This window comes from Ailuropoda melanoleuca, chromosome 9 (genome assembly GCF_002007445.2).
Source record: "Ailuropoda melanoleuca isolate Jingjing chromosome 9, ASM200744v2, whole genome shotgun sequence".
Lineage (NCBI taxonomy): Eukaryota > Metazoa > Chordata > Mammalia > Carnivora > Ursidae > Ailuropoda > Ailuropoda melanoleuca.
The window spans coordinates 1,647,415-1,672,088 of record NC_048226.1 but is presented as its reverse complement, the minus strand read 5'-3'; the positions used below and the strand labels follow the sequence as shown (position 1 = coordinate 1,672,088).

At 57.0% G+C, this 24,674-nt stretch overlaps 1 protein-coding gene and 1 long non-coding RNA gene across 11 annotated transcripts in view; both read right to left on the bottom strand.

Moving 5' to 3' along the window:
• The window catches only part of ARNT2 (aryl hydrocarbon receptor nuclear translocator 2), a 210,038-nt gene that overhangs the window by 19,392 nt on the left and 165,972 nt on the right, over window positions 1-24,674 (bottom strand). For all 10 annotated transcript variants that reach the window (XR_004627635.1, XM_019799513.2, XM_034667791.1 and 7 more), the window contains exons 9-15: window positions 21,713-21,789; window positions 20,253-20,387; window positions 17,767-17,841; window positions 12,767-12,918; window positions 3,961-4,033; window positions 3,028-3,151; window positions 55-154 (exon numbers count right to left, since the gene is read on the bottom strand). Coding sequence is in view for 9 of the 10 variants with exons in the window: in XM_019799513.2 (XP_019655072.1) it covers window positions 55-154; window positions 3,028-3,151; window positions 3,961-4,033; window positions 12,767-12,918; window positions 17,767-17,841; window positions 20,253-20,387; window positions 21,713-21,789 (736 nt within the window). In the remaining variant the exon portion in view is untranslated. The remainder of the gene's footprint in view (window positions 1-54; window positions 155-3,027; window positions 3,152-3,960; window positions 4,034-12,766; window positions 12,919-17,766; window positions 17,842-20,252; window positions 20,388-21,712; window positions 21,790-24,674) is intronic.
• LOC117803697 lies at window positions 4,041-12,757 on the bottom strand. The gene is made up of 3 exons (XR_004627643.1): window positions 8,414-12,757; window positions 5,724-8,310; window positions 4,041-5,657 (listed from the first exon to the last, which is right to left on the bottom strand). It is a non-coding gene; the product is annotated as an uncharacterized LOC117803697 (long non-coding RNA).

Sequence of the window (24,674 nt, the reverse complement as noted above, 5' to 3'; positions counted from 1 at the left end):
GCTTCCCTGGAGAGGGGTGTCCTCCCGCCCCCTGGCCCCCTGGCCGGCATGTACCTGAAGGCCTTCCCAGAGTGTCCGGGGGGGAACGGGCTTCCCTGGGAGTAGATCTGCTGTGTTCCTGCCGCAGATGCCGAGCTCAGCATCTTCTTCTCCGCTAGGAAGAGCATAGCAAGGGTCACGTTCAAGGGCTTCCCGCCCTCCAGACCATGGGGAAGACAGCCGGGGCGCAGGTGCAGGGCTGGGCGTCCCCATGCAGGATGACACATGCTGGCGCCCGTCCACGTGCACCTGCTCTGCCCTTGCCTCCGCGCGCTCCGTCTCCCGGGGCCTTCTCCGCACAGGAGGGCACCGGGCTGTCCTCCGGCACCTAGGCCAGGCCAAACGCACCGCAAGGCGGACCCTTTCCAAGCGTTGGCAAGATGGAGAGAACCAATGGAAGTTCTTCCTCAGACACGACTTTACCCACTCCTTCCAACCCCGTGGAGGAAGCACGGAGCAGTGGTTTGGAGGACCGGCTCTGGCGCTCAGAGCCCAGCTCTGCCCTACGGTCGGGGGGTGGCCTTGGACATGTTTGTTACAGAGCCTCTCACTTCCCTACAATCTCAAAACTCCTACACCTGTTGCTCCCCCAACCCCTGACACCCCACCCGCAACAAGATTCTGGAATAAAGGACGTCAAAGTTGTGTGGCAATTATTTTGTGCCTAGACAGACCCCTCGCCTGTACCCATCTCTGGCTTGGGGTGGGATCCCCACTGGGTGGACATGAGCAGTGGCTGGTGGACACTCAGGCTCGGGTCTTGGGGCCAGGGGGCAGGCTTCAGCGGCCACGGGCCGAATCTCCCAAGCATGCAAACCACCTCCGTGACGTTTTGGTACACTGAAGCCCTGAGCGGTTTTCCCGGGGCATTTCCTTTGTTGCAATGACAGGGCGCCCAGTGGAAAATCCTGGAGGATGGAAGGGGCTTGGACTCTTGCGTGTGCATTTCTGACACGGTCCACAGGCCTGAGTCTTGTACAGAAGATGCAGCTCAAGGTGTCAGGAGAAAGGTGCCCCGGGGACTTCTCGTGACTGTTCGCTTAATGTAAGCTATTTTTTTCTTATGTATTTTGGGGTTTTGGTGGTTTGGGTAAATGAGAAGCACATTTTTCCCTAACTGCTACAGGACATTCGTAGGGGACAAAATTACATAGATGGAGACTCTTGATTTTATGGTCTGATCTTCCATATCTTTCTTCATTTGACGACTGTGATCTCCTGGATTTGTTGCAGGTGAAGAAATGCACGTTGAGATCTCCCACTGCAATTTGGCTTTATCAGGATTCTCTTGTATTGCTAATTATTCTTTCCCACGTTCCAGTGCTCATGGCACACAAACCCTCACGTTAGGTCACTGCTCGTATCTGCGTAAAACAGCCCTCTTTGCCCACAGCGCTCAGACAGCACTATGTTTCTTCCGGCGTCCGCGGGCACCGGGGCCTCCACCCCTCCGGCCCCACGGTGTCACGTGTGCGGTCTGGGACATGGCATATTTTGGCAGCATGGGATCCGGGAGTTACCAGTCAGGAGTCCTTGAACACCGACTGATTCTATCGCTCATGACATTCATGTTTTCTTACTATTTCACTTTTCCTTCCGAGTATTTTGCAATTTGCTAAAAATGTCCTCGTCTTTTCTTGGAAGCGACACTTCCTTCCTTCTCTTCTTTTCCCTCCTTTCAAGAGTGGTTATTTTTAAACACACTGGAACTCTAAAAATGTCAGAGGAAAAAAACCACACGTGCCAATGAGACATTTCTGTTTGTGACCCTTAACCCAAGATGCGCCCGGGTCTTCGCCGAATTGATTCGGTTCTGGTTTTTCCAGATCTTTTGTATCTTCAGTGTTTTGCACCTTGATCCTTGGTGTTCTTCGGGACGTCCTCCACACTCCGGATTCTCCACCCATCACTTCCTCTCCCGCGTTCTGTGTTTTGGTTCATCCTGCAAACAAGGCCAGTCTGGGGCAGGCCGCGCTCCCGGGCGGTCTGAGATGGCGCGTGTCTGAGAATGCGGCTCCTGCGTGCGAGCACAGCCTGGTTGTGGACCCGTGTGGCTCTCCTGTTTTCCTTGTTTGTCGGTTCTCCCACTACTTTGTCATCTTTATGGGAAGGCGTGTCTGTCTGTCACATTCCAACTTCCCGTGGATTTCCCAGAAAGGCTTTGCGGTCTGGTCAAACCTTCAGGCCTCTCGGAGGGGAGAAGCCTTTTAGACTCGCTACCATTTGCTCTCTTCTCTGCTGACTCGAGAGCCACTGGTGGAGGTGGGTGGCATGTCCGAGGGCCAACAGGTCACTGTGCCACATGGGTCGGCACGCACTGTTGTCATGGGAGGCAGTGAGGGGACCTTCCTCGTTTCCTTAGCAGTTGGCCTGCAGCATAGAGGGAATGACGGCCGTGTCTGCACCACACGTGCTTCCAGGAGGGCTGAGATTTGATCCTCCATCTGTCCCCAGCCCCTCAGTCCTGTAGACGAGTGTCTCCACGCTGCCTTCGGGCGGGTCAGCTGCTTCTCCCCTTAACGGATCCCAAACACTGTGTCTTGCAGAAATTCCTTGACCACCAGAAAACGGAATCCTCCTGCTGAAGTCTGAAATAATACAGACCTTTCCAGTTGTATATTTTGCTAATCTTAGTGGTAAACAGGCTGGAAGGGGCAGCTACACACGGGCTTCATGGGACAGCTTGACCTAGAATGCACCATTTTCTCCACTGACGTAGGCAGGCCACCGGACGACCGTGACCAAGTGAATTCTGGGCATCCACGCGCCATTCATTCCCAACCCTCGAATGCAGAAAGCATGCGGTTCAGGGCCCCAGGGAACAGACAAGCAGGAGGCGAGGCTCCGCTGGGACTCTGGCACTGGGTGCTCTTGCACACTGAAAACCCAGCCCGCGGGGGCCTCTCCCTGCAGGGGGGTATCTCTGATGGCCTGGCCGCAGCCCCCGCCCCCACACCCTCCAAGCCAGGGCACCGTCAGGAAACTTACATGCACTGATCCCCGCAAACATTTCGGCGAACCGGGGGTCCCTCTCCTGGGAGAAGATGGCATCTGCCTTTTCCACGGACTTCCCGGCCTCGTGAACGCCGGCTGGCAGGTTGGGGACGGGAACCTGTTTGCACATTAAAACACAGCCACACCCCACGTGTGATACATAGAACATGGGCTTCCAGCCTCACCTTCGTTGGGTCCCCTCCCTCTGGTCTCACTGACATTTCAGGCTGGACGGTTTTACAGGTGGGGGGGTGATTTTCTGTTGGAGGACAAGGATAGTCAGGGTGGAGGTGTGAGCTGGAGGTCACAGAAGGGACCACGGACGGAGTCACACTGAATACTTACAGAAAGATAAATGATAATCAGCGTACTCTAAAACTCAGGAGACGTGAACATTAAGTCTAGCGTAGGAGATAGACCCCTTGCGGTTTCCCTCACCGGCCAGCTCTCGGACACAGCAGGAGCAGGAAAGGCAGAAGGGAAGAGGAGGGGACTAAGGAGAAGGGAGAAGGGAGGGAGGCGGCCCAGGCAGAGTGGGGACACAGGGCAAGAGCAGGGGTGGGGGCAGAGAGGGACTGGACCAAAGGCAGGACAGACGGCTGGGAAGAAGCGGAGAGCTGACGGGGTTCGGAGCTGCTTCCGTCGGCTTCCTAGTTTGTGAGGACTAGGGTTCAGAGTCCAGGAAGCTACTGTTAGCCCCTGACACTCTCCGGACTGGCCACAGCCTGCCATCCGGGCTTCACGGGTCCTGCTCCCTTCATGGCCCAGCTCTCAGGAAGGGTCACAGGAGACCCCAGGGGACTGAAGTCTCTGTGCTAAGTGGCTGGACGGAGCAGTAGCACCTGCCGGGCTGGGGGGTTGGGAGTTAAGCTAAAGGTCGACTGCAGTCCCCAGTCCCTTGGGCAGGAGACACTTCTAGAAGTTCACCTGTGATAAGTCGTAGGACGACAAGCCATCCCGCTGGTGTACTTCCAGCTCCGCCTGCTGCTGCTGGAGCTGCCTGGGGAACCAGAAGTCAAGAGTCACAAGAGCAGACACGGCGGCCACAGGGCCGGACCAGGACCTGCCCCGAGCCCAGAGGGTGCGGGTGACACCCGACGGACCTCCAAACGTTTTCAGTTTTTATTTATTTTATTTTATGATTGTTTTTTAATGTCCCAAATCAAGACTCCGAGCTCTGTACTTTAAGTTTAGGCTGCCAACACTGAGGAAATAAATTCTGGTTTATGATTGCATTTTATGCAGTTAAAAAAAAATGTTAAGGCAAAATTCAGATCGACGCAGGAGGCTTCAGTGAGTGCTGACCGGTAAGCTGGAAGGGGGCTGCGGGACCTCGTCTAGCCCTACTCTGGACTCCCGCAGCGTTACTTCACCCCCATGTGAAAGGTTCCGAGAGGCTGCCCAAGGGCCTGCCCACCAACGGTCATGACCTAACGGAGCTGGGACCTGACCCAACACCCTGATCCTCGCTCGGCACTCCGCGCTCCCGGGCTGTGTCCTTTTGGGACAGAAAAAGCCTCCTTACAGGAAAGGGCCGCTTTATGTTTTAGAATATGGAACCGAGTTGCTTCCAAGGGACAGTGAGCCCTACAGCTCAGAGCGTAAAATGGGGGCGGGATGACAGCGTCGCTTTCAAGTCTAAATACCAACAAGAATGAGAGGCGAACAACGATCAGCAAATTATCAACCAAAATCACCCCCCCGCAAGCCCAGGAGTCCACGGAGAGGACACAGACTGTTCAAGCATAAACACGCACACGTGTAAACATATAATATGGGTACGCACGTAATCAGCGGGTGTAGGGAAGCATTTTCACTATTGGAATACTGGAAATGAGTGCCGATCAGAACAAACCTGAAGAGCCGTTCTTCACCCACCGCGCTGGTAAAACTGCGTTTACATGGTGGCTTGCTGCCTAAAGGTCACACTCCACCGGGAAAGTGTGCGTGGAATCAGCCTTCCTGACGGTCCCTGTTAGGTCCTGCGGACACATCCACAGCCTCCAGGAGTCGTCCCGCTGCTGGGACGTGTGCAGGGAACTCGGAGACGAGAGCCGTCTGTGCAGAGCTGGCGGACGGCAGTGACTGAGTGAACGTGTCTGTGGATTCACTGAGTGCACAGTCCCTGCTGTCCTACGGCGGCTGCTGCGAGGACCGCCTGCAGACACTACGGCAGAGCCGTAGTTACCAGAGCACGTGGAAAAGTTTAGGACAAAACGTTCTGCACACCGTGACTATGGCCACGAGCAGCACACGGCCTACGTGGTGAACAAAATTTGGAAGGCAGAACATCTCTTCCGTGTGTGCATTAACTGGCAGGATTTTCCTTATCTGTCATCACTGCGTTTTAAAGCCAGGACAATCTCCATGGCTCCCTTCTGAACATCTTGGAGGTGCAGGTCGTTTCCCCCACGCCTGCCCTGTGCTCTGAGCAGGGAAGCAGCAGGAGCCCTTGGAGGGGAGGAACCCCTCAAAGATGCCATCCCCTTTGCTGGGGGCCAGAGGTACCAGGGGAAGGTGCAGAGAAGGAAAGTCTGCCAGTGAGCCCAGAAATCACTGCAGGAGGCAGACCAGTCAGATGAGCGGCCCCGCAGAGGGGCCCCTGTGAGCACGACTCTGGATACCTGAAGCCTGGATCAGCAGACCCCGNATCCCCGCAGAGGGGCCCCTGTGAGCACGGCTCTGGATACCTGAAGCCTGGATCAGCAGACCCCGGGGCCGCGGGAGGACCTGGGGGGTCCCGCTCGGGAGGAGGCCGTGTGGTCTGGCCAAGGGGGAGCTGCCAACTGCAGAAAGCCAGCAGGAAGGACACCTGTGTCCTCTGTGCACTTGCCCCGGGCCCCTGCTAAGGGTTTGCATTCACAGCAACCCTCGCTGGGCTCACAAAGGGAGCTGAAAACCCATGTGGGTATTTTCTGAAGCCCCTTTACAAAGGAGCACACCGAGGCCCAGAGATGCTGGGGGTCTGCAGAAAAGGGGCGCTGTTCTGAAGAGGGCTTGGTGGATACTTCACAGCGTAAGGGACACCGCACTGGAGGGGAGGAGGCCCTGGGCTAGCCACTGTGTGGACCAGTGAGGAGACCGTGGGAGAGATGGCCGGCCAGGAGCCTGGCCTCAGTGGCAGATGCAGCCCCTGCTATCTTGGGGTGAGGGGGTCCCCAAACTCTTACCCCACTGCCCCCAGCCAGTCCCTCCACTGGCCGGACAGCTGGCAGCCTGAGAAGGGGGCGCACGCCGTCCCGCCCACAAAGGTTAACATTGGATTGCAGACATCCACACGCCCCCCAGGCTGGCGGGCGGAGCAGACGGAGCACAGCTAGGCTGTCCAGGCCCACGTGCGGGCTGTCTGGTCCACAGCCCCCCACCCAAGACAGTGACCGCACGGGCCACTGGCCAGTCTCTGCTTCCCTCCTCTGCTGGGGAGCTTGTGCTTCCCGAGGCAGCCCACTCCATCTGTAGACGGAGGCGATCATGAAAAATCTGCACCCAAAACAGCCCAAATCTACCTTCCTATCACTCCCATTCCGAATTCCGATCCTGCCGCCTGAGAAACACAAAATAAGCTGAATTCTGTCCCTGAACTCTTCTTCCCAGCAGCCAGAGAGATGGACAGTCTGGACACCATTCACTCCCCCCCACCCCCTGTTCCCTTCATGTTGGCCCCTGGCGTATGTGTCCCCCCCAGGGAAGACCTCTTCGAAGAGAACCCTTCTGGGGGACCGCTGACCGGTGTATTTAGATCTAAGCCCGGACGGGCCATCTGTCCTGGGAAGCGTACTGACTTGTCTATATCAGGCTCAGTGTTAGAGCCTGGGGAGAGGATGAGGCATCCAGACCCACGTGGTCAGAGCCCTCATGGCACGGACAGCGTCCAGGGAGGACAGACAGTCGGCAAGAAGGGCAGTGTGTTGCATTCAGAGCCAGGGTGCAGAACACACAACCTGTCTCCTGACCTGGGTGCGAGAGCCCAGAGGAAAGGTGAGCCAGAAAACACGGGACTGCCCCCCAGGCAGTCAGCACGAGCACCTGCAACACCAGGACACGGGCACTAAAAAGAATTTTTTAAATTGCTAATTCAAAAAATGTAAAAAGAATATATGATCTGTAGAAAAATCATAATTTTCCACATTTTCCTATTCTTACTTTGCTATTTTGTTTACACCCCAAGGGTCCCACCATCGCTCGCTCACGGGACCCCGAGACAAGAGTGCAGACCTCGGGGCGGCACCCTGCCTGCACCGTCCTACCTCTGCAGCCTTCCCATTTCACAGATGCAAGAGGCAAGGATCAGAATCCCGAAGATGAGCCCGGGATGGTGCACGCAGGGTTCAGGCAGTGTCTGTGCTAGAGACCCGCACTCGGTCCCACGACATAAAAAGGACCATCGTGGGCCAGCGGGCGGGACGGCCAAGCTGTGCTTTGGTTTTTTTGTGGGGTCAGAGCAGTGAATGCCCTTCTCTTCCTTCCACAACTTTCCCAGAGCCCAAGCGTCAGCCCACCAGTGCTTGTCCAGGGAATTCCGGCCACTCCTGCCTGTGGCCCAGCCCGTGTCCAGCCGGAGCACAGACCATCGGGGAGTGGGCAAGACCACCCGTGGGCTGTGTACCGGGTGCCCTGGTGTGGTCTGCGCTACAGGGAGGAAGGGCCTGCACTCCCACGGTGCGCGAGGGTGTCAGTAAGGGCCAGAGGCATCCGGGTGGGAGCTTCCTGTCCATTCTGTCCTCTTCTGGGCCCGAGGAAGCTCCTTCCAAGGGGATGTCAGAAACAGGGTCTCTGGCGTGGCCGGCAGGTCCCCAGGGGCCTGACCGCACTCCCCCTGTGGTCCGGACATGGCCACCCCATTCTGCAGACTTCGGTCACCGCGCCCACAGCCGCACACCATGGAGGTTGTGCTGACTCGCGGGCCACCCGTCCTGGGAAGAGGCCTGAGGAGGTTCCTTGGACATTTCACAGCCACGGATTAAAAATAAACCTTGGTGTGCTTGCAAATTCCAGAGCGGGAGAAATGTGGCTGCTCAGAACTCTGACTGACAGCACGTGTGTGGGACCGGGCCGGACGCAGCAAAACGCTGCCCGCCCCCCGTCCACTGGTGATCTGATACCAGATGTGTCAGGCCCGGGCTTGCTGTCTGCGTGGCCTCCCTGCACTAGGGACGTCAGGAGGCTGGCAGATGCCGTCAGTGATGTCTGACGCTCCCGTGACAGAGGGTCTCACTCAGCCTGAGTAAGTGCGTGACTGGCCAGGAGGCGGGCGTTCAGAAGCGGCACTGATCGCACCTCTGAGAGAACCGGGATCGGCAAGGAGGCATCTGGGGCTCCCCAAGCTCAGCGGACCNGGTGACTGGCCAGGAGGCGGGCGTTCAGAAGGCACTGATCGCACCTCTGAGAGAACCGGGATCGGCAAGGAGGCATCTGGGGCTCCCCAAGCTCAGCGGACCAGAGTGAGGCTAATAATACGCACGGCTGACTGACAGCTGTCTGCACGCCCATCGGGAGGACTCCGAATGCCCGTCCAGGGTTTGGAGTCTATTTCATGGAGCAGCAGCGGGAGTGTGTGTGACCGAGATGGCTCCTGGGGCCACGTGCGCTGCTCAGAGGGGGCCGGACGGAAGGCAGGGGGAGCAGGTCAGGGAAGAGGGTGGAGGATCCCGAGACAGGGCAGAGGTCTCAGCAAGGCTCTGGGGAAGAGGCAGGGAAGGAGGAGATGGGCCAGAGAGACTCCCAGACAGAAGCTGTGGGGCCCTGTTCTCTGCCAGGTTGTCTGCTGCAGGTGCACGGCAGGGCGGGACGCTGGGCAAGTGCCAGGCTAGGGCTTGGTGACCGGGACCGTCGGCCCCTCCCTGGCCCTAAGTCTGCAGAGATGAGGGTCATCTCGCTCTCTCTGCCCACTCCCAGGCTCCTGCCTCCCACAGTCTAGGGGCTGGACAGGGCGGGCTCTCCCTGAGTGCGTGGGGACGGACGGCTCCGAGGAGGGATGCCGGCGGGACCGGGCCTGGTGGAGGCCTAAGGAAGCGCACACACCAGCACAAAAGCAGCTGTGGTCATGAAGACCGATGGTGGCTTTGGAACAGCACGTCCGGACACGCGGAGGGACAGCTTCAGATCCCCGCCGAAGAGGAGGCGGGACGGGGACCATCGGAGAGAAACGCCAGACAACTCCCTCTCAGGGCAGCCCAGGCCGCATCACCACAAGACACAGTCGGCCCCGAGCATGGACACGGCACAGACAACGGTCGTGCGAGCAGTGGGCAAGATCCAAGTCTGTGCTTTCTGCTCTTCTGGCCATTTCCCCGTGCCAACATCATGGGTGACAGAGGCCTTCCTCTCCGTAGCTTCGCACAAATGCTCACCATCACACACTCCCTTCTCCAGGAATTTCTTCTGGACGCTCCTGACTGATGGCAGCTCAGCTCAAGTTCTTGCCCTGAACACGAATGCCGAGCACGCAGGGCCCTTCCCACAGCGGGGCTGCCTGCTGCTGGCAGAGCCCAGCCTCCCGTGTGCAGAGGCCCGGAGGGCTCGCATCCTGGTCGTCACTGCCCTCTGCTGCCCACAGCGAACATCTCCGCCACTGCCAGCCGGGAGGGCCTTTCTGACCGGGAGGCCGTCAGGCCTCTGCTGTAAGTCGTCCCGAGGGGCGTTCTCATCCCTTCTGACCCCAAAAAGCTGCCACGAGCAACTGTCCTGAGACACATGCGGGGACGCACCCCATTCGCTCCGTGCTGCCTGCCTCAGAGAAGAAAGCCAGGCGTCCGTGATGAGCGCCCTAGGGACGAGGGTCCCTCCTGTCCTTCCGGGCTCCGGAGCAGTGTTACCTGCGGAGAGGCTGTCTCAGAGACCGCGGGCAGATGTGTTCGTTCTCTGCCTCCTTGCGTCCTCACAGCACGCGTCTGTCTGTCCCTCTGCCTCCTCGCGCTCTCCAGGGCACCGGAGCCTTCCGGGGACACGGCCCCTCCCTGGCGGCAGGCCACCGGGCATGTCTGGACCCTGCCACAGGCCCGCGTCCTCCCGCGACACCCAGTGAGCACCCGCTGCATCGAGTCAATGACAGCACCCGACTCGGATAGGTGACGCTTGCACAAACATGGGCGTGAGCGAGGAACGGTGAAAAGTAAGCAAAACCAAACCCCAGGAAGGGGAGCTTCAGCCCGCTGTCTGACCCGAATCTAGAGGACTCTGCCAGGAGCCCGGCCAGGAGCTGGTCCGAACCACACAGGGGCGGCCCCAACATGCCGCAGAGCCGATTCGCCGAGGGGCCAGCCTCGGGTCTGAGAGCAGGGTGCAGGCTGTCCCCATGGCACCCAACACTCCTCTTGTCGCCCGGAGGGGACAGCCCTCAGCCCCCGCAAGCCAGGCAGCACACACCCGGCAGCGCACAGCTGTGGGAGGGGGACGCGAGGCGGCAGGGCGGATGGGCGACAGGGGCTGCATCGAAGACAAGACAGCTCTCACTGACCCCAGCCAGTGTGTTGGCATCAGAAGAGTGAAGGTTCTAGAACAGCGTCCAGGGCCCTGCATGCCCGACAGGCCTGCCCGTCTGCGTGACTGATGGCGGCCGGTGTGGCTGCAGAGGCAGCAGGACAGGAGGTTCAGGGACAGCGTGAGCAGACGCTGAGCAAACCACGCGGGCTTCTCCTCCCCCTGGGCTCCCATGGCCGCACCGGCTGCCCCCCAGCGGTGAGCGCACAGCCACCCCAGCCTCCGAGAGCCTGGGAGGGAAACGGGCCTGGGACTGTGGTCGCCTCTCGCGCTCGGAGGCAGGAGCCTCCTCCCCACGCCGGGGGAGCTGGGGAAGTAACAGGCCTTCCACCGAACCGCGTTTACCCCGCAGCTGCGAGATCAGGCACGGGGACAGAAGCAGTGCCGTTTCTGCACATGCCTGGATCTCCGACTCCCACGCCATCCTGCTCTTCCAGAACCAAGGTCGTGGCTGAAGACGGAATTAGAAGAACCGGAGCGCCGGAAAGGCCAGGGGAGAAGTAACAGAGGGACAGGAGGTGTCACACCGTCTGGGGCAATGACCAGTGAGAATGAGCTGCCCGGTCCCTACGGCGGCTGGGAAAGCAAGTTAGCACAGTGGGGGGACAAGGCTGGGCTGTGAGGGGTGACGAGGAGATGGACAGCCAAGGCGGGGCCGACAGAGGGCTGGCAGGGAGACCGGGGTCTTCCATGTTCAGGAAGCCAGTGCCTACGTCAGGGTCTCAGGAGGAGCCCGTGGCAGGGCCTGGACAAGGAGCATGGCCCACGGGAAACGGAGGATGTGCTGGGAGGGCCCGGTCGGCTCTGGAGGGAGGACAGCAGGGGGGCGGGCGCAGAGACCCTCACTCCCTCACTCCCTCCAACAGGAGGAGGCAGGACGATCGGCCTGGAGCTTGAGGAAGCAAGCAGGGCAGTGCATCTCAGGCACCTAAAGCGGGTGGCGGGCAGCCTGAGAGGGCCGCGCCGGGACACGGCGGCAGGGGCACTCCGCGCATCAACACGATCCCTACCAACTGCGGCAGGCCCCACCCGCCAGGGCCGGCTCTGGCCTGCCGCCCCGCACACTGCTTTGCACGCACCGTCTACGTGCAGGGTCTGCGGCACAAGGCTGTTCTTCGCCCCAGTTTCCAGACCAGGCAACTGAACCTTGGCAACACAGTGACGCGTCCAGCGGGGGCCAGCACTGAAACCCAAGTCAGCCGCCCTGAGGGGGCCCTGCGTGGGTGGACCAGCCCGTCCAGCTCCAGGCCTTGTGGGCCAGGAGCAGGGCTGAAGCTGAGACACAGGGCGGGACTGCCCGGGAAGGAGGCCACTGCTGGGCGCGCCCCGAGGGGAACAGCCCAATGCAGGGAGCTGGGAGACATAATGGGGCCAGAGCCCTGAGCAAGCCAGTAGGCTACAGTCACTGCCTGGGGCGTCATCACCAGGACGGTTGTCAGATGAGGAGGGGAAGGGGCGGGGTGGGAACAGACCCCACCAGGTCAGAGCTGGGTCTGGGAAAATCAGGACAGCAGTGCCACTGACCAGAGTGGGCCCAGAGGGACAGTTCTGTGATGGTTGCTCATCTCACGCCCTGGCAGGCTGCGGGGTCCCCGACACTGGCTCACATAGGCTTGGACATCATTTTGCCTTTGTTCACACTGGTTCTCTGGCCTTGCATTTCCTTGATAATAAATCCAGGGACGAGGCATGAACTGCCTGTCGCTGGGAGACTGACCTCAAGCCTCACAGCAACCCCACGGGAGAGGTATTACCACCCCATTGCGCAGATGGGAAAGTGAGCGCTGAGAAATAACACGACACACAACTCAAGGTCACAGGAAGCAGGGGTCAAGCCTGGAGCTGGGTCCATGTGCCAACATATGTGGACACAGGGTGAAGCCGGCGGCAATTCTGGGACCGCAGGACCCGGAGCAGCAGGAACGTATGGATGACCGGGCAGCAGGGAAACCATGTGTCCCTGCGGTGCCACCCCCAGCCCCGGCCCCAGAGCCGCCAGAGCCCCAGCCTCACTCCCCGGCCCTGCGTCCAAAGGGCCAAGAAATCAGGACCCAGCAGGCGGCATGCCAGGCAGCCAGAGGGCACCCGGCTCATCCCTGCTGGGCTCCACGTGCCAGGGGCACAGCGAGGCCTGGGGAGCAGGACACCTGCACCGCCAGCTGCAGGGGAGCCGGAGCCTGTGGGAGAAAGGGTTCCAGCCCTGGGCTCAGGAAAGACGCCCAGACCTGGCGGCGGAGGTGGGGGGACCACGTACTTGACATTGGTGTTGGTGCAGATGACGTACTCAATCTCGTCCGAATAGGGGTTCTGGAACGTGAAGCTGCTCGTGCGGATCAGCATCCACTCCCGGTTCTTGGTGCGGAGCCGGTACATGACCGACAGCACCTGGCCCTTCAGCTTCACCACCTGTGGAAACGTGCAGAAGGAAAGAAGTCAGTGGGAGGCAGGAGGAGGGAGAGGCGCCGGGCAGGGCTCAGAACGGGGCTCGTGGTAAAGACGGCGAGGGGGCGCGGCTGGGCTGGAGGGGGCTTCTCCTTCTTTGGAGCGGACCCCGCACTCTGCCCCACTCTCTGCAATGCCCGTTTGATATCAGGACCTCTGAGGTTTTTCAAATCGGGTCACGACGCTCTGCAGGCCCAGCGCTTCCCTCTCGGCTGGGTGTCTAGATACATTGTAGCACTGGATTTGTTGCTTCACACCTCGCGCTAAAACATCCTTAACCCCCGTTTACCACTGCTAACTGGATCAAGGGAGAAAGGATAAATCCGTACACGTTATCTGTGCGTGCAAGTCTACTGTCACGTTTATGCCGCAGCATGGTTTCAAACGGTTTCCCGATGCACATCGTCATTGGTGAAGGTGGGTTTTACTATTTACAGAGGTTTAATACCAAGTCTTAGAGAAATGAAATAAGCTGCCCAAGATTAGACGACTCTGCGGGAAAAGCTGGGAAGGAACCAAGGTCTTACTTCCAAACCACAAGTGTGTTTTGCCGGCTCTTGTGTTCCCTGTAGACACGTACAGTCCCTGCACAGGCAGACATGGAGCCGTGGACATGCATACACAGGTGCAGAAGGGGGCGTGCACACACAGGTGCAAAAGGGGGCATGCATGGTGCACACACAGGTGCAGAAGGGGGCATGCATGGTGCACGCACAGGTGCAGAAGGGGGCGTGCACACACAGGTGCAGAAGGGGGCATGCATGGTGCACGCACAGGTGCAGAAGGGGGCGCGCATGGTGCGCACAGGTGCAGAAGGGGGCGTGCACGTACAGATGTAGGAGGTACACTTGGCCGGCAGCTCTCGTGGCTGCAGCAGAAACAGGAGAGGCTATGAATGGCTGGCAGGTGGGCCTAGGCTTGGGAGTGAATATACCCCCAGGACAAAGCAAGATGGGGTGCTCCTCTCCACAGGCCTGTGTACCTCAGATCCTGGGGTTGGTCAGGACAGAGAAGGCTCTGGGCCCAGGGCAGCCGGGCTGGCTTGACCATGAGCCCAGAGTGTGATCAGAGATAAGAACAGGGACCTGGCCCCAGGGTCAGGGAAGGCCCAGTCCCTCCTCCTTAACTCCCCTACTTGTAGTTTATTTCTGGCTGGATGTCTACAGACATCCAGGGGACAGGGACAGGGAGGGACCTCTCGGTCACCTGAGTCCCACCCCTCCATCCTCAGCCCCGAGCTTGGCAGGGAGCAGGCACCTGAAGCACATATTCTGAACGTCCTTGACAGGTCTGCCGGCCCCATGCGCTGGGCGGATGCAGCCTGGGCACCCACCCTTCTTCTGCACCACCCCTGGGGAGCCCAGATGGAAGGAAACCCCCGGAAGCTCAGGGGTCGCGGCCTGTCGGCAGGTATGTGTTCCCAGCAGGAAGCTGGCTCTTTCCCCACAGGGCCAGGGGTCAAGGCTGCGTGCCCCTGAGCTCGGCATTCTGAGGGGGTCCCGCGGGACAAAACATGGAAAACTGGCAGCCGCTGGCATGCTCCGAGACCCGCGTCCTTGCTTGCTGAAGCAGCAGCCCACAAAGCGTTTCTCCTCCGCGGACGCCTGCGATGGCGGGACATTCTTTAGCTCCGTGCAACAGACACTTGCCAAGGTGCCGCCTGTGTGCAAAGCTGGGCCCTAGGCTGGAGAAGGAGCAGCGGGAGGGAGCGGCAGCCCCACAGCCTCCCAGGGGCCCGGTGCCCAGCTAAGCGTGCCCGCGGGTCACCTCGTGTGGGCCTCCCAACGGCACCGTGTGCATCTGGAATCTGAGCCCCAAAGGAGTTAAATATGCTGCTGATGTCTCCTGACTAAGCCGTGCCCGAGGCAGGACGGGGTCCCGGATCTCCCTGACCCACGGCGCACTGTCTCCATGAACTCCTTCGGCTGAGGAGGAACCCAGAGAGAGCAGGCCGAGTCCCAGCTCAGAACCACACAATCAAGAGGCATAGGGCCACCAGGACGACGAGGGGACCAGAGAGGGTTCCTGAGGGAGGCGGGGCTGGGAACTCCTTGGAAGCTGGGTAGGTGGGTACGTGGTCAACGAGCAAAGCTCCCTGGCAGGAGGCACGTGCTCCACGTGTGGGAACCCGGGGCCTGGCAGAGGCCAGAGGCCCAGGGAGGGATGAGGGGGCAGGGCCGCCCCAGGGTCCCTCCATCGTGCCGAATTCAGATGCCAGGAGACCACCAAGGCCAGCCAGCACCGCACTTCATGAACACAGCTGCCCTGCAGAGGGCACGCAAGGGGAGAGCAGAGGGGGCAGTGGAACCCTGCTCCAGGCCTGGGTCGCTGGGTCCCAGTCTTCCACCTGGCTGCCGGGTAAACTGTAAGCCGGCGAGGGTCCGAGAGCAGAGCCAGGGGCAGACTCGGGTTTCCTGGCCCCTGCATGGGCACAGGCCACCCACCAAACTCAAATTCTTCAGGAACTAGATGGCACTCTAAGGGTCTCACGTCCAGGCCATTCAGTTGCTTTGGTTTAAATCCAGAGAGTTCCAAGGCTGACTCCGAGCTGACACAGCCCCCTCCGTGCTTCTGCAAAAATAAGCCACTTCCCTTTATCAACATTCGTCCCCGAGCCCAGCCGCCAGTGGCTGGGGCCCAAAGAACACACTCGAGAGGCCGAGGCCGGTGCTCCAGGATGTCCCCGTGGCCGCCCAGCCCCGGCCTGCTGAGTTCTGTGACCATGGGGCCGCTGGCTCTCAGGCACGGCTCTGGCTTCACTTCCTGCCTGCAGTGAGGTGGCCGACCCCGGGTGAGAGGTCCGTGAGGGGGTGCCGTGTGGGGTCTGGTGTTACATTCCTCCTGTTTCTGTCCCAAATCACCCAGCTTCCAATGGCGTCAGCAGGGTAAAACCTCGGCGTGATGTCCAACGGAGAGGTCTGTGAGCGCGGTGACAGGAGAACGTGCTGGAAGGGGGCAGCTCCAGCCCTCGCTGTTACCACCCTGCTGTGGGACTCAGGGCAGGCGACCGAAACTGCGTCCTGGAGTCCAGCGTGAAGAGTGGGGCTGACAACAGATGGTGTGGGCTGAGGATTAACCTGAGATCGTGTGGGACAAGGGGTCGGGCTGGTCACTAACCATGTGAGGAGGCCCATCGCTGCTGGACCTTCGTTTCCGCAGATCCAGGGAAGGGAAACTGACCCAGGCCAATGTCTAGGATAATCTCCGCACATTTGCAAAGATGTGAAAGATGCACTCTGGCCATGCTTAACCGTTCTCAGTTCACGTTTTTCCAGAATGAAAGTCACTTGCTACGGGTCACCGTTCATTCAGACCATTTTAGTAAGAGCCACTGACCACGAGCAAGCGTCACACTCGGCGGTGGGCATGGTGGTGAAAAGCACAGACGAGCTGCCCACAGGGAGCTGAAGTTTCAGTAGAGAGGATGGGGGAGAAAAGGATATCAGTGGACAAACAGAACAATTACAAACTCCAACAGTTGTGCAGGAAAAACCAGAGGCTGAGAAGGAGAATGGGGGGGCTTTCTTCGCTGGCGTGGCCGTTGACGGCATCTCTGAGATGACAGGAGTTAAAACCTGATCCACAAGAAGATGTCAGTCCTGGAAGAGTGATGGGACTGCATTCTAGTCCAGAGGGAACACATGCAAAGGCCCTGAGGTGGGAAACAGGGTGATGTGTTCAAGGCACCAGAAGACCCATGCGACCAGGAGCTGTGAACGAGTGAGGATAAGACACGTGGGGCAAGGGTCACCCTGAGCTTGCAGCCGTGGTACAGAGCTTGGATCGGATTCCAGGGGCACTGGGAAGCCACCGGCACGTTTAAACAAAGATGTGGCAAAGCCTAATTCACGTCTCCTGAGTGGCGTGGAGCACGTGAGAGTCAAGCAGGGAGCCCGGCAAGGACCCTGTCATGCTGTTGAAAATGAGAGCAGGGGTGGCCCGGCTGAGGTCGGCAGGAAGGAGCAGAGGGAGAAGGGCCCGGCTGCACGTGCCTTCAGGGGATAAGAGGACATGACATGACGATGGTGGTGCCCCCGCAGGACAAGCACGTGGTGCACACCGAGGTGTCTGTGGTGCCCGAGCACGACATAGTAGGCGCTCGGCACCGGCGGGTCACGGTGGTGACGGGGGTGACGCTGAATGACGCAGTGATGGGCGACCTCCCTCCCAGGCGCCCCTTCGCTGTCTCCGCCCAGAGCAAGCCCACAACGGTCCCCTCAGGCCGCCCCTCCCCACCCCACCCGTCACCTCCACCCTGGACAATCCAAACAGCCCCCCCGGTGCCCCTTGTCCCAAGGGTTTCCCGCAGTTGCTCTCCACGTACCCATGCTACCAAACCGTCTTTCAGAAACACTGCTCAGCTTCCGGTCCTCGGAGGAGCCCTCCCGTAAATGACACGGGGAGCGCTCCGACTCCTCCGTGTGGCCTCAGCAGCCTCCACCGCGGGCCCCCTCCTCCCTGCCCGGCGGGGAGTACCACTCCAGCCTAAGGGGCTGCGCTAACTCCCTAACAGGCCAAGTTCTTCTGCGTCTCCGCGCGCCGGCCATCAGTCTGGAACGTTCTGTCATGGGGGCCGGCTCATCCCGTCCCAACGGTTCCCTCCCTGGGAGACTCTTCCTGCCTCCTGCCTGCACCATTAACCTTTCCATCGCCCGCCCCTCGTCCAGACACAGGCACGACTTCCTGATGGGTCTGCCCTCCCCACTCCGCTGGGAGCCCCTCGCGGCAGGGTCCCCGCCGGATGCCTTGGGGAGCCCCTTGCAGCCCGCCTGTGCATCCTGCCGGCCACCTGCCCAGGCCCCCGGGTTCTACCTGCTGGAAGCTCTCACGCAGGTGGCTCTGATCCTCAGAGTGGCAGAATTCCAAAATGTCCTTTCCCAGAAGATCCTGAAGAAAGAGACAAGCCGTGAGAACCCGCGACACTGCTTCCCATCACGGAGCCGTCGCTGTTGGACAGCAGTGCTCTTGCGTCCCCTTCACCCCCCGTCCCTTAGCTCCCCATCCTCGGGGGAGCGTGGACGCAGGATGGCCCTGGGGCGATGCTGGAGCTGGCCTGTGCCCTGCCTGCCTGCCTCCGGGGCGCTCCTGCCCGTGCTAATCTCACCGGGGCGCTGGGTCAGCACCTTCAGAATGTGGTTTTATTTTGGTTTGCCTTCAAGAGGCAAACTGTAATAAGCGTATTTTAATAACCATAAAAACAAAGTAAACGACAGCACGAGGATAGACGTGCCTGCCGATGAAACTGGAACCACTGAAATGTGGAAACGGACGCGCTCGTGGCCGGACAGACGCTGGGACCGTCCGGTAACCGTCCTGACCTTCGCTCGTCTATTTCTTACTCAAAGCACCTTGCACGAGCCCAGGACAAAACCAACCAGAATCAGATAAACCGTCACAAGGCAGCTCCACACGTGGGACAGGAAAGGGGTCCAGCTGGGTGTGTCTTAGGCAGCGAAGGATGGAAACGAGTCCACTGACTGGAGCCCAAGCCTGCAATGGCTCCCGCGGGAGCCGACACGGACCGCGGGAAGGCAGTCTCGTCTGTACGCCGAGAAGCATCTCAACGCTCATGGAAGGTGCAGATCTGGAAACACTCTGCCAGCCGAGGTTATGGTGACTTTGGAAACTGATTAATTTCCCCCCTTGCTCCTTCCAAGAACCTCAAGTTCACATGAATCTNTGCTCATGGAAGGTGCAGGCAGGTAAATGGATCTGGAAACACTCTGCCAGCCGACGTTATGGTGACTTTGGAAACTGATTAATTTCCCCCCTTGCTCCTTCCAAGAACCTCAAGTTCACATGAATCTGGAAATGTAGAATTATACGAATGGTTCCAATCGTTCAATTTGGACTGTTTCTAGGTCCTTTTTTTTTTTTTTTAATTTAGTAAAGTAGTCTCTAGCCCAACATGGGGCTTGAACTCACCACCCCGAGATCAAGAGCCACGTGCTCTTCTGAGCCAGCCAGCACCCCCGGATTGTGTCTAGTTCTAAAATAACACACGTACTTCAAATGCCCACATCAACGCATCCCAGATTTTGTTCCTCAGAACAGAGATCTTTTCCTTCCTTTCTTTTTTTAAATGTTTTTTATTTTGGAAGAAATCTGAATCTATGGGAAAGTTAAAAGAATTATGTGATAAACACCTGATTATCCTTTACCTAGACTGTCCCATCTGAGTTTTTCTTTCTTTCGTACATAAATATAAATATATATAAATGAAAACTATGAAAGTATACACAAATATCTTTCGTATCTACACACACACACACACTGAAAAAGCTCTTACTGAATCATCTGAAAGTAGCAGACAGCAGGACACCTGTCCCTGAAGTGTGTATCTCAAAAAAATGGCATCGTCCAAAACCCCAATATGCCATATTACACCTAAAAAATCAGTAATTGTTTGATAAAATCACCTGATATTCCACACATATTAACATTTCCTCGATTATCTCCTAAATGTCTTTCCTGGCTACCTGTCTTCAGCCCCAGGACCCACTGAAGGTTCTCACACTGCGTACTGTGGTTCTTCTCTCTTTGGTTTATTATTTTTTAAAGATTTTTATTAATTTATTTGACAGAGAGAGAGAGAAAAAGCACGGACAGGGGTACAGCAGGCACAGGGAGAGGGAGAAGCAGGCTCCCCACTGAGCAGAGAGCCCGACACGGGGCTTGATCCCAGGACCCTGGGATCATGACCTGAGGTGAAGGCAGATGCTTAACTGACTGAGCCAAAAGGTGCCCCTCTCTTTGGTTTATTTTAATCTAGATTAATTTCTCCTGCCTTTTTGTGTTTCTTATGACGCTGACTTTTTTAAAAAAGATCTGGAACAAAGACCTGAAAATATGCCCCTATAGAAGGTTCCAAAAACATCTGAGAAACAAGGGATTAGGCAAAATTAAGTGAACATGTTTCCTCAAAACGTTTCAGACTCTTTCACATTAATACTGTTTTTTAAGTTTGCTAGAAGGAGCTGTACTGTTTGGCGTTCATCTAAGTTAACTGATCTGAGAGCCCCGTTCACAGAGAGCGTCTTAACTCTGGTTTGTGAACAATCAGGGAGACAGACAGGAGGCCTAGGGCAAAAACTGAACAGTTAATTTTAAGCAGTGGCGTGGCATGCAATGTCTTTCTTGCTATGGAAGGTCATGACTCTCTCTGGGCAGGAATCTGGATTTTTATGCCACATCCCCTACACTGTCATTCTCCTGGATCTCGAACAAATGAGAGAGAGAAGCGCATTTTAAGTAAAGTTAAATGTCTAGCCAACTGCCATGAGCTCAGGACCACCCACCTGGGGCTGGTAGCCAATCACGCTGATGCACCTCGGGTCCACGAACGTGATGATCCCATCAGAGTTATGCCGAGATAAGAACTCCGTGGGCACCGACACCCCGCTCATGTCCATGCACACAGGAGAGCTGGTCACCTGGAAAGGGACGTCCACACTGAGGTGGTTCTGACGGAGACAGACGGGGACGGCAAGAGAGGCAGACGGTGGGAGGGATCCACGTGGCGTCAATTTCACAGAGCCTTCCGTGTCGTTAGTGCACCGAGCCCCAAATGTTCCAAGCACCCTGGCCACGCCTTCCACTTACTGTAGCAATGGCCACCTTACATTGCTGACCCCCGTGTCCTCAACAGGCAAGAGAATAACGAACTCTGTAATCTCATAGGGTGGGCTGAGATCCCACGTGCCAAACCCCAGCACGATGCCAGGCACGTCGCAGGTGCTCCGGAATGTTAACACCCTTCCCTTCTCCCACTCTCCCCTTACTGAGGAGTCTAAGGAACTGATCAAAATATTTGGAAAGTATACATTTGTGGAGTGAATGTACCCAAGTGTCCTTTCTTCCCCCACCTGTAAGGAATAAGCAATGCTTATCATGTGCAAATAAAACCGCTAGTTTGTCTGAAGGTGGTAGGACCTAGGACCCAGGAGCACGACAGGCTAGCATCCTCCGAGCTGCGTCTGCTGGGTCCCCCGCCATCAGCAGGGGAAGGACTGGCAGTGCCACAAGGGGAGGGAGGCATCCTGCCCATTGAGCGGCTACTGTGTGTGCCAGACATGGAGCCAGTGGGCTTTACGGACGTTATGTGGCACGTTCAATTTTCACAAGATTAATAAGCCACGTTCCCCACATGGCTTTTCAGAGGAGGATGTCCAGGATAGGGACATGCCCTCCACTAAGACGACAGACTATAAAGAAGGACAGTGAACGTGTGAGCTCATCGCCAGGAGGGCAGGGAAGAGGGAATGACTGATTTTGATGAAGCGGATAAAGGCGTCTCTTCAGCCGGATCTTGGAAGACGCCTAACTAGAAGTGGAAGGAGAAGTTCTGGGAGGGGAAGAAGGGGTGCAGGGAACACCAGGCAGCAGAAACAGCCCGTGGGGCCCACCGAGAAGGGGAGGTGCTTGCTGGGTCTGCAGGAAAGGCATGCAGGGGCTTGGGAATCAAGCATGAGGGGGATGGGAGGGGTGAGGCTGGAGGAGTGAGAGCTTCATCCTGAGGACTCAGGGGAGCGTTCAAGGCCATCGGGCAGCTGCCGTGGGGGCAGAGGCCCTCCACGCGGCAAGAACTCCACTGCACGTCTCCCTGTGTGCTCCCAGATTCAGCCTCACCCCTGCCCAGAGGGACTGGAAACCAGAGAACACTGGGCACATGGGGGTCGGAAAGGGCAAAGCTGTGTGCTTGCTCCCTGGAATCACGAGCCCTGCTCTGAACCCGCAGAAAGCCGTGGCCCCCCCTCACCTGGAGTCTTCCGATGGCCACCAGGCAGTACTTGCTGCCCTGTCCCACCTCGGCGTCCTCCTCGGGGATGGTCATTCCTGGAATGAGAAAAAACAGCGTCAGCCACGTGCCCAAGGTGGGTGGCAAAGGGGCAAGTGTGCCCAGGATTTTAGGTGTGCAACCCGAAACACAGATCCTTGAGGACCACTCAGGTCTGGTCAGCAGCCAGTGAGTCAGCCGGTGCCCGCTCCTGCCTGGCTCCCGCCCCTGCCTGGCACCTGGGATGACTTCACGGGGGCCATAGCATTGGTATCCGTGCACGGTGCAGAGGAACTCAAGGAAGATGAAATGCCCATTATTCATTTACACGTTTGCAAAATTTGGCCAAAACACTGAGCTATAAAGGAATTCTCAGTACGAAGTGTAAGTGGGCATTTCCGGTTACGTAAATCTTTCCCCTATAAGGGCTAGAAAGGAGAAACGGGATGGTTACTGAGCACTGGAAACCAGTGCTCTATGGGGGCTGGCTCAGTTGGTGGAGCCTGGCCTCTTGATCTCAGGGTTGTGAGTTCGAGTCCCACGTCGGGGGTAGAGATCACTTAAAAATAGTCTTTAAAAAAAAAAAAAGAAAGAAAAGAAAACCAGTGCCCTGGTGGGCAGGACTTGGTTAAAACAATCCTCCATGTTCTTTGGTCAGGAAAAAGTCTTCTGCTCTGTGCAGTAGGGCATGGCGTAGGGTCGCTCACGGTGCCAGGTTCGTGAGTGGCTGCAGTCGGCTGTAACAGTCGTAGGGAAGCAAGCATCTTTCACACTGCTCAACACCTCGCACAAATACTTTCACACGGGTCACACCAAAGGTTCCCACGGACAGAACCACACAAGCAGGGCGACAGCCCATCGCCACAGACCGTCAAGCGGCTGGTTCTAGGAGCCAGGGCGCTGTCCCTCCGTCCGCACCCACACTGCCCCGTCCACCCCCATAGGTAACCAATCCCTGAAGTGTCTGCTTTGTCCTTGCTGTATTTTTGCACAAATGAGCATGTATTTGTGTATCTTCTTACCTTCTCCCCTTTCTCCTATGAAGGGCTCTGTGCCCTGGAGGCTCTCTGGGGCCCAGCTTATTCCACTTAACAGCGTGTCCTGGAACGCACCCCGACCACTGGCAGTGCCGCGGGACGCAGACTGCCAGGGCTCATTCTGCCTCTTCCGTGTGTACGAACATCCGGGTGTTTCTCATGCTGCGCGTGTATTCCCCAGTGGTAGGAAGCGTACCTGCAGATTCGGCCAGAAGAACACCTCTCCCGGAAGCGGGACTGCCGGGCTGCCACGCAAGCACAGATGTAGCTGTGCCAAGTGTTGCCGAATTTCCCCCAGAAGGGGCGTACCGATTTGCCTTCCCAACAACAGTGTCCGAGACGCCTGCTGCCCCGCAGTCTTGGCCAGAATAGGCCGCACACTGTTTAATTTTTCCAGTATCGTCTCAATCGGCATTTCTCTCTCATTATGGATTTGGACATTATCTGGTGCACGCGGACCATTTTTCTATCCTTTCAGTGAACTGTCTGTTCTGTCTCTTCTCCAATTTCCTGTTGGATTTTGGCCCTTTGCCCCTCAATTTTCAAGAGCTCGTCACATATTAAGGGATATCGAGTCCTTGCTGTGAATGTTCTCCTAGTTGGTCTCCTGTCTTCTGACTTTGCTGATGATGACTGAACAACTTTCTATTTTTATGTAGTCAGATTTATCAATCTTTTCTTTTATTATCTTTGTTATTAAAATACCAGAAAGCGCTTTTATGGAGTCCTAGAGAGCCATTTCCTACGCCAAGTTCTCACCCGTGTTTTCCTCTGATACGTTCCCGCCCCCACTCCTTACACTTAGGTCCCTAATCCACGGGAAGCTATTCTTGCGTCGGGCGCGTGATGCAGACCTAACTTATCTTCCTCGGAATGGCTATCCGGCTCCCCGGCCACGTCTGTTCACAGTGCAGGGACCTGAGGGGCCACCTTTATCATATAATGAATCCCCACATGCATTTGGAGCTAATTCTGGACTTTCTCTTCTATCCTACTGGCCATTGTTTATGAACATCAGTACTACGCAATTTCAATTATAGAGGCTTTATTGTAGGGTGCACTGTCCGAGGGCTGTTCCTCTCTTCCAGTTTTTCAGTGTTGTCTTGGCTCTTCTCAGATATATATTTTTTTTTACATGAACTTTAATATCAACTTATTTAACTCCATCAACTAGCTTGCTGGTGTTCGTATTTGGTTTACATTAAATTTATAAATTAAATAAGGATAACTGACGTCTTTGTGATGCTGAGTTGTCTCCCCCAAGAACAGGGGATGTTTTCCCATTTGTTTGAGCCTGCTTTTGTGTCTTTCAGGAGCGTTTAAAACTTTTCTTCACATATACTTGTATTTTGCATACTTACTAAAATTACTCCTAAGTCTTTAATCATCTCTGTTACTATAGTCAGTGGGGTTCCCGTACCATCATATCTTCCATTCACTGTTCATATGTAGGAGGACTATAGTCCATGGGGTTTCCCGTACCATCATATCTTCCATTCACTGTTCATACGTAGGAGGACTACTAAGTTCCGTGTGTTAATATCGTGCTGTGCCACTTCACTGAATCATTCTATTATTTCAGTTACTTTGTTCCCTGGCCCACTGGGTTCAGCAGGTGTGCTAGCGTATAATTGAAAGGAGGCTGTTTCCTTCTTCTGGTGACACGTGTTGGCCTCTGGTTTCTCTAGTGGGATGGGCTAGTATCTCCTACAACGTTGAAGGCTGGTACAGAGTGGGCATTTTTGCCTTGTTTCTGATCTTACTGGAAATGTCTCAAGGGTTTTTCCTTTATATAAATACCTTTTCAGAAGAGAAATTATTCCTGAATCACTGTTTGGCATGTTTGCGATTGATTTAGAGCCTTTAATAGGAGACGGCTGGATTCTAATGCCTGCTGTGCACACAGC